This window comes from Malaclemys terrapin, chromosome 2 (genome assembly GCF_027887155.1).
Source record: "Malaclemys terrapin pileata isolate rMalTer1 chromosome 2, rMalTer1.hap1, whole genome shotgun sequence".
In the NCBI taxonomy this organism is placed as follows: domain Eukaryota; kingdom Metazoa; phylum Chordata; order Testudines; family Emydidae; genus Malaclemys; species Malaclemys terrapin.
Window position 1 is genome coordinate 241,186,288 of NC_071506.1, and position 16,368 is coordinate 241,202,655.

Here is a 16,368-nt window from a genome sequence, read left to right on the forward strand (position 1 = left end):
AAGGCAGATAAGTAAAATGAACAGCTGAATTTCTTTGAACTAGGCTCAGGGAAACAAAAATAAATATATAGGGAACGTCTCTCAAAGCCTGTCTGCTGCAGAGCTAATCAACAGGAAAGAAGGATGGGTAACAGTTCGGACAGAACATGCCCGCAGAACAAACAAGCTCAGCAAGGAAGTTAATTGAACGACAGTTAAAAGGAGACTGGCTTGCAATATGCTATACATGGCCAAGAACCAGAGAAGAGAAAATAATGCTTTTGTACATTAGCATGCAATCAAACCTGACTTCTGAACAAAACAGAGTCAAGTATACATATAAAATAAATAGATAGTATACATTATGGTAGATTCAGTGCAAAATACAAACACTTTAGCATTCCATATACAGGCTTCACTGAAGTTTTATAGACAGGATTTTTTAGTGGTAAAAAACCATTACATCATAGAACATGAATTCAGGAAATTTTGAAAACAGTTTCTCAAGTGTGGATATTCACATCTGGGACTCCAACAGTCACTATTCAAGAATGACAAGAGTACTTTTAAGGAATCTGCAAGTGCCATCACAGCATCCTAAAACTATTGATTCGGCATAAGTTTTTGTTATGCAAGCAAATGACCTTGGAGACGTTCTGAATTTCATTCCAGAACACACAACAAACAGAGTCAAATGGGTTCATCAGAAAGATTTCCAGAAAATCACAACAGTAAATCTACTCAAAAGGAAGATTTAAAATGTAATATGATTGAAAATGTTTAATTTGACTAAGCAGCCTGTGGCTGATTAGCTACTTTTATGTAAAAAGTTTCTTGATTTTACATTGTGATGAACATACAGGGTCCTAGCTCCATTAAATACAGACAAATAAAGCTGATTTTTTTAGTCTCAGCCTACTTACTACCTGGCAACCTTGATACAAGTGCTGAATGTAGTGGGTTCCTTTTTATGAGGAAGTGGGAATGAAATAGAATTGCTGTAATGTTCCAACCTGAAAGTTTTATTCAGTTTTACTTCTCCTATAAAGGTACTGCAACAGGCAATTACATTTAAACCTAACTAGGCCTAGTCAAAGAACTGGTTCCACCAATGGGCAGACTTAGACACCCCATCCTGCAATAGGAAGACACCATAAAAGCCTATTGTTTGGGGGTGGGGAGCGTTGAACAGCAAGAGGGTTTTTTTTTTTTTTTTTAATCTTAAAAAAAACTTAACTCTCAGTTGGGAGCTCCAAACCTTGAGTCCAGGGAGAGAAATAATTGAAGTACCTGGGGAAAGAAGCAACTGAAGTAGACTCAGAGGGGCAGATTTGAAATCCAGAAAGTAACTCAGGAATTGTCAGTCCTGTGGAGGAATAAGGGAAGCCCAATTTTGAGAGACACCTGTTTGTTGGATTTGTATCATTGTTGACTTTTGGCATGAATTAAAGCAATTTTACACTAAGCATTTTGGTCTCAGTAAGTTTCTGCAATCATTGTCGCACAAAGTCATTCTTTTCATGATTTGTGCAAAAGTCCATGTTCAGATGTGGAAATAGAGAGGGGGGAAAGGGTTTCCTTTTGGCTCACAACCTGAGAATGAGTCTTATTGAAAAAATACATTTCAATTTTTCATTAGAATATCAAAAAATGAACCAACTAATTGTACAGCCAACATTTTACAGAATCATTTGAGATACATACCAATACTAGCCTTAATTGTCACTTTACACTAGGTCCTCGAGATACATAGAAATTTACCAAGAAAGTGAAAAATGTGTTTCAAGAATTTTAAATCAACATCACACCATATTTAAGAACTATTGCCATATTCATTGTGCCTTAAATATAGGGACATCTTTTGCAGTGCATCAAATCTTTTTATACAGAGATCAGACACTAACCTCTGAAGTGCCACATAACTTGAAAATATCAGCTATTTGCTTTGTTCACAAAGAAAGAAAATAAATTAAGCTAATGACATATGAAACCATGTTGTAATTCAGAGAAGGTAAGCTGTTTTAAGAAAACATGGAATTGAGAATTTCCAGTAACATGCAAATCTTTCTACATAGTAAGCATGTAAGCAGGAGTGGAGGCTACCAACAATAAACAGTTAACAGAGTCTGAAAGAAATTGGACCAGCACATTACTACAGTCTGCAAACAATTAAATTAGGTAGTGTTGCAAATATCAGTGCAGAAAGGGAATCACTACAGAGGACCTTAGAAAGTCTTAGAAGGGAGAGGAAACAGCAGAATTCAACTTTAAAAAGCAATGCTAACAAGTTTTCAAAAAGTTTAAAAAAAAAATCAGAAGTTTAAGAGAATGAAACATGAAAAAGCAGTGGACTTGAAAGAGAGTATAGTCTAGTGCAGGGGTTATCAAACTTCATTGCACCACTACCCCCTCTGACAACAAAAATTACTACACAACCCCAGGATGGAGGACCGAAGCCTGAGCCCCCTGAGCTCCACTGCCCTGGGTGGAGTGATGGGGGGGGGGAGCGCAAAGCCCGGGTCCCATTGCCCTGGGCAGGGGGAACATAGCAAAAGCCCAAGCGCTTCAGCCCCAGGCCAGGGGCTTGTAACTTGAGCCCCAGCATCCCAGGCTGAAGCCCTTGGGCTTTAGTTTTGGCCCTGGGCGGTGGGGCTTAGGCTTTGGCCCTGGGCCCCAGCAAGTCTAATGCCAGCCCTGCTGACCCCATTAAAAACAGGGCCCTGACCCACTTTGGGGTCCCGACCCACAGTTTGAGAACCACTGGTCTAGTGAACAGAGCAAGGGATTTGGTGTCTTCATACTTTTTACTATATTGTGCCTCAGTTTATCTGTAGAATGGAAATGCCATCCACCATTGGACCCTGCCACTTCTCTACTCCAGCCTTCTGGATGATGGTGGAGGCAGTGAGCTTTATTGGATAAGCCCTCTCTCTCCTCTGAAGGTGCTTTGAAAAGCAGCTTCCCAGCACCACAGATCTTAGGGTCAGTACACCTCTTTACAAAATATATTTTTGGCCTGAAATCCACATGAGTGTCCTATTAAATAAATAAAAAAAAATCTTAAATGCAGAAGTGTTTACTGGTTAAAGCTAAGCAACACCAGAACATTTCTAAGAAATGAAAGAGCAGCACAATAATCAGCAAAGGAATTTTAATCTTTTTGCTACTATACTGTGATTTAATAGAATGACTGAAAGAGTTGGTCAGAAGTTTGAGTTAGTTAAGGTTTGGTCAAGTGTGAGAATATTTGAGGGCTCAATCTGTGATACACAAATTTCTTTCAGTACCTTCAATCTAGAAACACATTTTCAAGTTTCATGTCAATATCTGGCTGAACTGAAGCACCTCTGAGCTCACTAATTTTCCACTATTTCTTCAAAGAGTACAGACAGCCCCCAGGTTACGCAAACCCGACTTACACAACTCTGCACTTACGGAACTTTTTCCGTAAGCTAGAAATAGGAGGGGTTTTTGGGGGGTGGGGGAGTTTGGTATAATTGTCGGGTATACATTTCTGACTTACGCAAAATTTGAGTTACACAAGGCAGGAATGCTTGCATAAGTCAGGGAGTGTCTGTAATGAAATCCCTCAGAGTTTAATGGTATGATAACAAATGAAGCAAGCTAAAAAGTGTATTGAAAGTAGCATTTAAAACAATCATTTTTTCTAATAAAATATTTGAGAAAATTCCCAGTAATAGATGCTATTTATACATTAATTTAATATTTTGAGGAAAGGAAAACCTTGTAATTGGTTTTCTGTTTTTTAAATAGAATAAAATTCTACATCATATGTTCAAGACATTTTAATTTTTTCAAAAGTGAGATCTGCACAGATACATAGCACAAATACACTGCATGTGCACATGTAAGCGTGCTGATTAAAGGAAAATGTATTGTAATCCCATTGTGTAAACCTCCTTTAATCAGGCTTTTGAATCTCAGTATTACAGCCATATATGGATCTATCTTTAATTTGTTGGAATTATGAACCTGACTCAAAATTAGAAGAAAAGATTCCTATTTACTTCTATCAGCTTTGGATCAAGCCTTCAGTGAAATGCACTGTTACAGCATTATTCCAACTGAGAGCCTGATCCTAAACTCACTGAAGTCAATGGCAATACCACTATTAATTTCAGTGGGTACAACATCAAGCCCTGAATGCAGCAGCATGAAGTGCTTAACTCCTATTTGTAGTCTGCAATTTCTCTCTTTTTTAACACTAATTTAAGTTTGAGTGTATGATCACACTTTTGAATCTCAAAGTACCAAGTATCTTAATCCAAACCAACACAAGATTTTGATGGAATAGTCTCTCATTAACTCTATGCAAATTTTATTAAGTGATTGTAATAACAGCTGAAATTAAGATCATTTTAATAACCATAATATCCACACAATCTTAAAATGAGACATGTTAAAGGTTATAAGCAATGAAAAAAGTATGCAAATACTATGCAAGACAACTATGTTAACACGTACTGTGCAGAGGTCCTTGTACTGTAGCTTCTGAAATTTGGTGTCCGAGTTTCCTGCACACAGCTCTACGTACCCAAGAACTACTTGAAACACTGTGTTGTGAATGGCTTGAGTGAAGTGCATATGTAGTTGGTCCATCGCTGTCTGAAAAGGAAGGAAAAGCAGAAGAGCATTACATTGATTGGTTGAGTTCATCTGGTTATCTACTAGACCTTTCTGTCCTTTTCAGAGTCACTGCTTTACAGGACACATTCACCCACCTTGTAAGTGTGACCTACATTCTTTGTTCCTAGATATATAACGTAACATTTGACTCTGTTAAAACATGTTTTGTTCAAATGAGCTCACATTACCATGCAGTCTCGGTGGGTCTTATACTTTCCATCAGTCCCTATCATTATTTACCACTTCAATTTGTGTCATCTACAGTTTTTACCAGCAATTTTATATTTTCTTCCAGATCATCACTAAAGATAGTGAATAGCACTGGTGTGAGTACAGATCCCTGTGGGATCCCACTAGGGAAAAAAAAATGGATTACTATTTCCCATTTACAATTATTTTTTTAAGATTTATCAGCTAAATTTGTAATCTATTTTCCATGCAATCATGCTGAGTGGCATTAAATATGTTAACACCTTTAATATTTTACTAATTTCATCCCCTATCAGATTTTCCATGATTTTGCCTGGGATCTAGATCAGGCTAACTACCCTATAGTTTCCTGGGTCTTCCCACTACCCTTTTTAAATATTGGTAAAACATTAGTTTTTCCAGTCCTCTGGAACTTCCAAGATATTTTTTTTTTCCACGCGCGCACACACACACACACACACACACACACTCTAATGGTTCATAGAACTCCTTAGTCATTCTTTTAATATTCTTGAGTGAAAGTTATCTGGTCCCGCAGAGTTAAAAGTGTTTAACTTTAATAGTTGCCTTTTATCTTCCTCCCCAGTTACTGATGGAAGAGAGTAAGATATGAACGCCATTCTGCTTCTTTCCAAATATAGAACAGAAAAGCAAATAATCAGATCATTTTCACTAAACCTAGCTTGAATTAGATAATCTAAATAGAATGAAAAATGAAAACCTTAAAAAGGTTTGGTACTAAAGTTATCCAAAATAAACTGCAATTGAAATAGGGAGATTTCATTCTGTGCTCTGCAAATACTGAAGTGTTTTTCAGGACAAGTCTAGAATGGACATCTTTAAAATAAAAATATAGCCAATACTGCAGTCTCAGTAACGTCAGTTAAGAAAAAAAAGTTCCTGATTTATAATATATGTAAGTTCTAAAATACTATTCGCTGTTTCGTTCTGTTGATCAGAAAACTCACAAGTTTTCCACGTTCACAAGTTGGCCACGTTCATTAAAACATGTTTAATTATTCATGTATGTTTGATTAATTTGCTTATTGACATTTCCCAACATAGCATACATTACACTTTGGAACCACAGATGGGTTATATTTACTTTTGAAGCCTCACATTTAATAAAGGAGTTAATACTTCCAAATACATTAAAAAAATTTATAGACCACCACTGGCACGGGAAAGCTAAATTCATCTTTTTCTTAACACAACTGCTTATGTTAGAGTATTTTAATACTTTTGAAAAATTCTTTAAGTTAATAAATGAAATATAACCAAAACCAAAGCACTCCAAAAAAAAAAAAAATGTACAGACACTTGAAAAATTATGTTGCTGTCATAACAAAACACTGAAATGAGCTAATCCTCACAGATGAAGGCACTGTTTAAAAAATTAGCATTTTAAGGTCAACCAGGCCTCACACATTGCCAGATAAATTCATGACCAGGAAGAAATGGGCTAAGTCCTTCCTCATCCTCAACAGAACACAGAAACCCTGAGTTAGTGTCCAGACTATCCCTTCCCTGGAGGGCTGTTTTAATGATAACCTAGAGACACCATCACCACCACAATACAAACCTCAACCTAACTTTCCTCCTCAAGCTTGTCTATTACAGGCGAGTCTCATCTTACGCGCATTTAACATGTTCGAATTCAGCTTTGCGCGGTCGGCAAAAACAAAAAACAGAGAAAAACAACAATTTAAATACTGTACCTGTAGTGCGGGCGATTTCGCCTGCCATTACACTCAATGTAATTTTAACTATACGCGATTTTCGCTTTACGCGCTGACAGCGGAACATAACCCCAGAGTAAGATGAGACTCGCCTGTACTGCAATCCTATCCAAGGTCTTAGATCGTCAAGACAGTTACATAAATGGGGTTTAAACTCAGCTGCAACCTCCAGTATGGAATGGCTACAACAGCTCCATATTGACCACAAGCGACATTTTGCATTACCATGCAACCTATCACAACAAATATGAGCACTGCTAAAGTCTTTATAAACACATATGCAACAAGATAGAGGGCTGTCAATAAATACGTTTCCAAGGTAGTCCTTTCCAACTTTATATTGTGGTAGCATTATTCTTCATATTTTATTAAGAAAATAAAGTACTAACCTGTGTCTTTCCAAGTAGTCTGTAAGCCTGCTGCACCTTGGTATAATGATTGATATCAAAGTTCTTGCATATTTTGGAGAGGGCTACATCTAATTGTTCCTAATGTAATTAAAGAAGTAAATGTTAAACATTCAATAAAAGGAATTCAAGGAGTTATTTTATTACAATATGATGTTCTAATCCATATTTATTACAGGGGCTGGTAGCATCATCTATTAAGGTAGCCCGACATTTCCCAATGTAAGTCCAGGTTTTCAATTCTTTTAACTCGGATAAACTTTAATAAGTTAGACACAAATCTTTCAGGCCAAATGACTGCCTCAGGCTGAATTATTTGGCAGTATTTCAACCAAAATGGCCTAGCCATGTCTAAGATTGAGACTCGTGAAAAATATGTTGTTTTGCTCATGTTAAAAAGATTCTGGAGACTTCTTTGAAAAGCTCTATTGTCCAATACTGTGGAGCAGGGACTTGTAATTTGGCAGGGGCAGCAAGAGGTCTTCATGTCAGCTATGTGCGTTTTGCCAGACCCATGAAAATCCACCCAAATTTGGCCAAGTTATAAGCCTTAAAAATAAACAAACACACAAATCACAATTTGCACACACTCCATAGAGACTTGTTACAGCTTTGCAGCTGAAAACTCCAAAGATTCAATCCACACTGAGCATGCTCCAGCCTGGGACCAACCAGGACTTCCTCTGCAATTGCAGCCAGGAACCAGAACTTAAAGTGTGTCTCTCCTGTGCTCTCAGTACTCCCCACTGCTGATGCCCAGAGAGCCTTCTGAAGGAAGCTGCCTGATTCAAATGTGCATGGAACAAAAGCTGGATGCCAGGTTCAGATGGGAGTAAACTGGGACAAAAGGCCTAGGAATATACAACTTGGAATGGGGATTTTCAGGCTGGTGAAGGGGGAAGGAAACTGGGACTGAGAGTTGGGACAGAGGAATACTGAGACAGGGAACAGAAGGGGAGAGTGGAATGGACTAGGCAAATAGATTGGGACAATAACAGAGCATGGGGGATATGATTCATAGATTTTTTTTTATTGTTTTTGTTTGTTTGTTTTTAAAGACCAGAAGAGACTACTATTCAATCATCTAGAGTCTGACCTCAAAGCAGAAAGAACCAGAGCAAATACAAAATATTGGGTTTTTCACCTTCCTCCCAGCATTGTGGAAGCATTGGTGGGGTAAAGACAACTAGGATTTGGAAATCTAATATTAAGAAATATAGAAACGTGCAGTTTGTTGCAACTTGTGGCCACTGTCCAATGTGGATAAAGGCTAAAATGGCCAGCTCCCACAGATAAATGAGACCTGAGATTTCACTGGTAGACCCTGCACCGGTAAGGAGGAAGAGAAGCCTGAATTCTTTGCAGACAAAGATCCCTCTTGGTACTCGTCTCTATCCACCTGAGTCCTGGGTGTAGGGGGGTAGGCGAATAGGTCCACCCCAAGTTATTGGTGATTTGGTTAGAGCTTAGTAACCCCACACCAGACTGAGTTAAATGCCTGATATGAGAGATGGGTGAGCACATACCATCCCTACCCACTGTTAAGCTAATAAAGTTGCAGTCTACCAGTTAAAATCCATTCCAGGCTCTGTCATTCACCTGTGTATCCTGAACAATCAAGAGCTTGACTGTTAATCATGAACTACCTGTGAATCACTGCTGCTTCAGCAGAATTTAATACAAGGCAGGATTTACTTTACAAAGCAGTGAGGGAGAATGTAGAGGTGAATGCAGCCCTTTCCTCAAATTAATTCAAAATTTGTTCAGTCGGATTAACACAGGATGAAAAGTTAGTTGCTAATAAGAATCTTGTCAGGTAGGAATCCATGAAAGAAGTGGAAATGTGAAATCTGAGTGAAAACAACAACAAAATATGCCTAGCCTGTGTTAAAAGGGAAAAATAAAAGCAACACCAATCCAACAAGTTTTTTAATCATTCCCACACAGAATGAGACCATGGAGAAGAAACCTATCACTAGAAGAAAATAAAAGGAAAGTTGTGTCGAGGTTTTAATTAGATAGAAGTGAAAAATAAAAGGGACCATGAGGAAAATTTTTTTAAAAATACACTACATCTACTTCTCATCTACACACTAACCTGACTTTCCACAAAGTATATAGAATGCTGTATTCCAGATAAACTTAATTCCTTTCTGACTGCTTTAAAATTAAATGCTGGCATAAACTTTAATTCAATATAGGGCCCACAAGTATAGCTATCATACCACTGTGAGTTTAACTCTGTGCACACAATTCCATATGAATTGCAGTGTCTAAAGCATTAGAGAGAGACAACATTTTAATGTACAATAACTGCTAACGCCAAAATATTTGAATTAGGAAGTCACAATAAACATCGAAATGTAAAAATATTCATATTATAAAAATCCAAACACTAATTCTTACCTCTATTTGTTCCAAAGTGTCTTGCAGTTTTGAATTCAATTCACTAGCAAGAAATTAAAATCCCAGTATTACATTGTGTTTAAAACCAAACTAATAACTCACAGTAATGTTTCACAGCAAGATCGCGGTTCTAAAAAGTGTGTGTTTGTGTAACATCATGCCACTATTATAATCCATGCTATCTTTCTAAAACCATTCATCTACCATTACATACTGTGCAAAGTTCAGTGCAGTTACACTAGTAACACCATAGTTATGATGGAAGAGACACTCCATTGGCTTATCCAGTTGGCATCAGCTATTATTGTAGCACATTTATATTGCAACAGTATCCAGAGACTTCTATCAGGAATCAGGACTCCACTGTGCCAGATACAGAGGGCACACACAACACCACCTTTGCTTTCAGGAGCTTATGAGCGAACAGTGCTGAATCTTGCAATCTGATCTGCAAAAGTGAACCCCTGCACCTACACAGAGTCCCAATGAAATTAATGGGCACAGAAATTCCCAAGCACAGATCAAATTGCAGTAGGGTGACCAGATATCACCTGTGAAAAAACGGGACGGGGTGGGGGTGGGGGGGAATAGGCGCCTATATAAAAAAAAAAGTCCCCAAAAACGGGACTGTCCCTATAAAAACAGGACATCTGGTCACCCTAAATTGCAGGATCAGGGCCTGAAGATGGTGATATATAAAGGTTAGTGGGAAGACAGATGCATTTGGACATGCACACTTTCGAAACATGTATTTTATTATAGGTTGAGAAAGTATAAGTCAACTATTCCCATCTATTCCCTACACCTGACATTTATAACATGCAAATTGCTAACTATTTAAAAGCACTAACAATATTTAACAAAATTCATCTTTGGCAGAGACTAAGCATGAAAAATTTAAAGTTAGAGTAAAAAATTATTTCTGATTTAAAAATACTACAGAGGTAAAATAGTTCCAACAGAAAACAAGATAACAGTTATGTTGAAAGACTCAATTAAGGATAGGGTATCTTAGAAAGTGACATATGCAGAGGAATATCTTTTTACAAGAAAAAAAATTGTTCTCCACATGAACAATGCTGTTCTCTAACTTGAGGAGATTTGTACAGCAATAAGAAATGTTCCATTTGAATACGGTATGCCCTGGAAACAGTTTTAGTTGAGCTGGTGAGCAATCTCCTCCTGACTATGGACAACGAACAAACATCCATTCTCATCTCAAGAGTGGCCAATTTATAATAGCTATATTTCAGCCAGGTTGGTAAAAGCTTGCTTAATGGGGTTTCCCCTAGAGGCACCTGTCAGAATAGAGAAGAGTCAAACTTAATTTTTTTAGGCAAGTCACCTCCAATGCAATATTCCATCAAGAAAGCTCAGCAAGCTGCAATCAGCACAGCCAATAGAACAGAGGGAGAGACAGCTGGACATCTTAGCAGCATCAAGTACTCTGTCTCGTCAGTACAAGAGAAAGGGGGTAGAAAATCTTTCAGCATTTCATAATGTATCTGCATAAGACCAAAGTACTAAGGTTGCATGGTCTTTGTAAACTGGTATAGTTACTTTTATCTAGAACTCAAAAACCTCTGAGGGCAAAATCCTCAAATACTGATCCTACAACTTCTAGAGAAATGTGATCCGAAGTGTAAATGCTTTGAACCTATCAAGTGATAATTCCCCAGGGCACTTTCAGCAGCCAGATGCAGAATATCGTTGTAAGTGATATTCAGTAAATGATCTAGCATAGTACAGTAAATGTACAGAAAGCCAAGAGGGAATAAAAAAAACCTCAAAAGACCTCTTAAGAATCTGTCAGGTTTCCTTCTCTATGATATGCTTGGAGAAGCCTCAAAATAGGGAGGGGAGATTAACAAGAACAGTTCTCCATCCATCCAGGTGAATCTTCCTTGGGTACAGATATACACCTCTAACCCAATATAACGTGACCCGATATAACACCAATTCAGATATAACGCGGTAAAGCAGTGCTCCGGGGGGGGGGGGGGGGGGGGGGAGGGCGGGGCTGCGCACTCCGGTGGATCAAAGCAAGTTCAATATAATGCAGTTTCACCTATAACACGGTAAGATTTTTTGGCTCCAGAGGACAGTGTTATATCGAGGCAGAGGTGTACATATCTGTTTCTTGTCCACAGGAAGTAAGTAATATTGTGAAACATAGACTGAGAGGGTAAATCAGAAAAAATGTCTGCACAGGTGTTTTGTTTCTGCTCTTCCGAATAAAGACATGCAGAATAAGCCTGTTTGTTTTCTTTCAAAATTTAAGGAGATTTCATGCTTAACTGATCTTACCAAACTAAGCCTTTAACAGCCTTTTTAATTTCAGAACAGCCGGTCTTTTGGACTTAAGGCACTGGCCAGCAATAAGAGAACATATTTACTGTTTAGCACTTCTCCTGCACAATAGCTATGCATGGTTCTTGGCAATACAAATGAAGTACCTTCTCCAAAGAGCTCACAACCTAAGTTAAGACAAAAAATAAGGGATAGAGAAAGCACAATAAGATAATGTGATTACTTGAGAGACTGATGTCTTAAGGGTATCTATTTTTCATTATATTTTATTTTAAAATGATGAGGATGTAGTTTATAAACTTCATTCAAGTACTGGATTTTGAAAAGAGACTTAGAAAAGTCAGAAGGCATCGGGGTTAGTATCAGGAAAGGGATTTAGCAATTGAGAACGGCGTGAAGATAGCACAGGAAAAGGACACAAAGGAAGCAACCAGCTGAACAAACAGGGCACAAAGAGGGATAAAAGGAAAGCATGCAAGCATGTTTCTGTGGCCTGCTTGGGTCACCTGGAGTGCAGCAACACATTCCTCACTACCTGAATCCAGGGATGTAGACAGGCTGGGGTTTACAACTTCAGAGACCACATCAAAACGACAGCTAAAAAGCATGGCGTTCTAGCCAGAAAAGGAAAGTTTGGACTGGACTGTCTTACCACAGGAGGAGCATTTACTGAACTCTTATACATCAAGTCTCTCTTTTTTGCTAATTCCAATTTCTAGTCCATTACCAATCCTCCCTCTACACACACACACACACACACACACACACACACACAAAGAGGGAAGGCTTAGCAGCCTTCTACTCTGCTATTCTATTCCTTTTGTCCAGGTGTGACATAAGTGACAACACTTCAAATAAGAGAATGATTTGTTCATTCTGGGAGGGTGGGGGACATTTACATACTTAGGGTGATAATCTCATCTCACGCTGGCATCTTTATGCCAAATAAAAGGTACAGAGCAAGTAAAGAGGCACTCCTAAACCCACATACTACTGAGGAAGGATTCCCCCAGTGCAGACAATGCAGAGACAATAAAGATGCCATCCAAGAACCCCCTTGCAAGCCAGAGGGCCATGTTAGGGAAACTGCCTTAACTTAGACCGGCAGCCCTAAAGCTGTATAATTTCCTTTGGGGGCCTCTCCAGATCCAAAGAAGCCCCGCATGAGGTGGGCACAAAGTGGCTTAAAGCTCTTAGAGGCATAGAATGCACTTACCAATAGCATATAAAGAGTTTGCACATGTTGGAAGAAATTTGGCTAAAAACAGCAAAGCTATTAACATTCAAAAAAAAAAGGACTCCGATTCATATGCAGTTTGTGAACACATGGAGCAATCACAACAAGGTAAGTAGCTGTGTTAATATCAGTTATTTACACATTAACAGAACATCACACAGTAGGAGGATTCTATGAGTTCATGACAGCTTTCAGATTAAATTAATGCACTGTTAAGATTTATCTGACAAATTTGGGTTTTTGTTGCTTTTGTTTTTAAATTAGATGAAAAACATTGTTTTCCAACATTAAGATTTGAAACAGTCTTTCATATTATTAATACAGTGGGTGGCCAGCAGAAAGTACTGATCTGAAATTCAAGTAGGACTATGACATGAGGGGTGGGGGGGGATCTCAACCCCTCAGAGGCAATACTTTTAATATAAAAGTGAGAGGCTGCACTGTTGATTTCAGTGGGCTGTATTCAGCAGCACTGGCCGAAAATATTTCAACAAATTTTTTTCTGTCCAAAAACGTCATTTTTGTCTAAACCAAAGTGTTGAACGGAAATGTATCAGTTACCATGAAAATTTAGTCTGGAAGGTTCTCAGGTCCAGGATGGAATTTCTCATCAAAATGAACGTGAGAAAGAAACCCACCCCAGAATAGCTAATAGCCTTGCGGTTAGGGCACCCACTGGGGATGTGGGAGAATCATGTTCAAATCCCTGCACTGAATCAGGAAGAGCAGGGACTGAAACATGGTATCCCACCTCCCAGGCTTTTTGGAAATGAAGTTTAAAAGGTCTCATTTTCATTCCGCATCAGAACAAAAACAAGTCTTTAAATCTCCACATTTTTCACACAATGAAATTATTTTCTGACCAGCCCTAGTATTCATTCGATGGCCCTTCTTTTACCATCACTGTTAAGATGCAACAGAAGCTTGAGCCTTGATCCTGAAAACAGGCACGTATGAACTTTATTCACTGGAATAAAATAATGAATATATGTAGATGTTGGCAGGATCAGGACCCAGATTATTTTTTTGTTGTTGTTTTACATTCAACAGATACACCACTACCCTGATATAATGCGACCCGATATAACACTAATTTGGATATAACACGGTAAAGCAGTACTCTGGGGGGGGGGGGGCGGGGCTGTGCACTCCGGTGGATCAAAGCAAGTTCAACACAACACGGTTTCACCTATAACGTGGTAAGATTTTTTGGCTCCCAAGGACAGCGTTATATCGAGGTAGAGGTGTACATCTTTTCATTGTTATAGCTCTTATATAAAACTTCTTCTATTCTATATGGGATTAAACTAAACCAAATTAAAAATAATACAAGCTAGAGTTTTGTTGTTGTTTTCCATCCTGAAGTTAAAACAACAACAACAACAACAACAACGAATTCCACACATACAAATATGGCAGATTTAGAGTAAGGGAGAGTTACAATTAAAAGTTTTGCTACAACATTAGAAAACACACATCTAAACCTCCGGGTTTCTCTTTCCACTTCTTTCCTCCATCTCTTTCCACATATACCAGTAGAATTACATCTGAATATTGTTTAATCCATTTTTCTTATAGCTTTATCAAAAAATCTGAGATTAATAGAACATGTTTGCTCCATTTGGTAGCTATTATTAATAGGCAAGTACTGTAATGTTTCTTTTGGTACACTGTACATGACAGATTAAGAAAATAAGAGTTATTGCAAAAGGTGCTTTGATCAAGAATTTGTAGAAACATAGCATACATTTAAAACTCAATGTACTTTCTAAACCAAACGTTATAAATAGTTTTATAATTCTACTAGTCAGAATGCAGGTTTAAACTATTGAAAATGGTGGATTCTCTGTAACTTGAAGTCTTTAAAACATTATTTGAGTATTTCAGTAACTCAGCCAGAGGTTATAAGTCTATTACAGGAGTGAGTGGGTGAGATTCTGTGGCCTGCAATGTGCAGGAGGTCAGGCTAGATGAACATGATGGCCCCTTCTGACCTTAAAGTCTATGACACTGGATGAATTTTATAAGAAGCTATTAACCATAAATTTAGAAACATTAATTCATGACATTCATTTTATTCAGGCAATTACTCAAAACATGTTATAAGGGTTTTTTAAATCAACATCCATATAAATAATAAATAATAAGGGGTTCTTCAATCAACAGCCATATAAATCTTAAGGAGTGTGTGATAGGGTGGACTAGGCCCAAAGGCCCCATGCTGGAGGCCGCAGGGTTCTGCCACACCCATCCCAGGAAAGGCGCAGTGGAGAGGTCCTCCAAGCAGCCTAGAGCGATTGCGAGGAAGCAAAGGGGCTGTTGGAATAGTCAATCAGGGGCCAGGAGGGCCATCTAAAAGGAGCTGCAGAACAGAGCAGCAGTTAGTTGCTGCTTGGAGCTGGAGAAGAAAGGCAGGGACTGGGGGAGCAAGAGGCTCCTGGCTGGCTGGCTGATAGGACTGAACCAAAGACAGTTTGCTAGCTGGGACTGGGGGAGCAATGAAGGAGCTCCTGGCTGACTGCTGGGACTGAGTAAGGACTGAGCCCAGCCAGAGGGCTGCAGGAAGACAGTATCTCCAGGGAAGAAGCCCTCGGGATATGGCCCCATACCAGGGCTGGGACTTCTTAAAGACTGAGCCCAGGGAGGGCTAGAGAGAGACTACCAGAAGGGTACTGAGATAAGTCCTGGTGGACGGTATACCCTGGAAGAGGTCTGTTCCAATTCACATGCAGACAGTGTGTAAGACTTGGCCGAAGGGCTGAGTCACTGGAAAAAAAAAAAAAAAAAAAAAAAAAAAAAAACAACCCCACACACCTGACAACCAACGAAAGGGGTCACCAAAACTGAAAGAACGCGGACACACCCAACCAGAAGGGGGCACTTGTGAGAGGTGGGTGCTGACCCCATTACACAGAGTGTATTTTAAGAGATGTATCCACTATGATATAACAGAGATAACATTTGGGCCTAACTGCAATAGCTGAAGCAGTTTTAATGTGTGACATTAAAGTTTCACAAGAGCTTTTTAAGAGAGTATTCCTGTAGATTTTTTCCCGTAGTAATATAGTACTAAGGGTGTTTGAAATCCTACACTTGAGAAGCCTTATATGGTATAGACTTTCTAATGTTTAGAAACATTCAACTGTACAATCAAAGTGCTGCTTTAGTTCTGTGTTCATTATTTTCTTCATGTGGGAATACTTAAATTCATTTTTATTTAAAAAACTGCTGCTCAACTTCCTCACAATTCATACAAGCTTCATGTCTAGGTCTTCAATGCACAGAGATTAAACCAATAGCGAGATTTTAAACAATGGGAAATACAAGAAATGGGAGAAATTGGAGAGTCGGGGCAGGGCCAGTTGCTCTCCTCAGTATTGTTCCCCTTCCCAACCGCCACACAAGCAAGACATCCCAGTCCAAAATAATGGTG

General features: G+C 38.7%; 1 protein-coding gene across 2 annotated transcripts in view; it reads right to left on the bottom strand.

The window, feature by feature from the left end:
• Window positions 1–16,368, bottom strand: part of VPS50 (VPS50 subunit of EARP/GARPII complex) — a 180,195-nt gene that overhangs the window by 123,377 nt on the left and 40,450 nt on the right. For both annotated transcript variants that reach the window (XM_054020452.1, XM_054020451.1), the window contains exons 10-12: window positions 9,389–9,431; window positions 6,965–7,063; window positions 4,465–4,605 (exon numbers count right to left, since the gene is read on the bottom strand). In XM_054020452.1, the coding sequence (XP_053876427.1) occupies window positions 4,465–4,605; window positions 6,965–7,063; window positions 9,389–9,431 (283 nt within the window). The remainder of the gene's footprint in view (window positions 1–4,464; window positions 4,606–6,964; window positions 7,064–9,388; window positions 9,432–16,368) is intronic.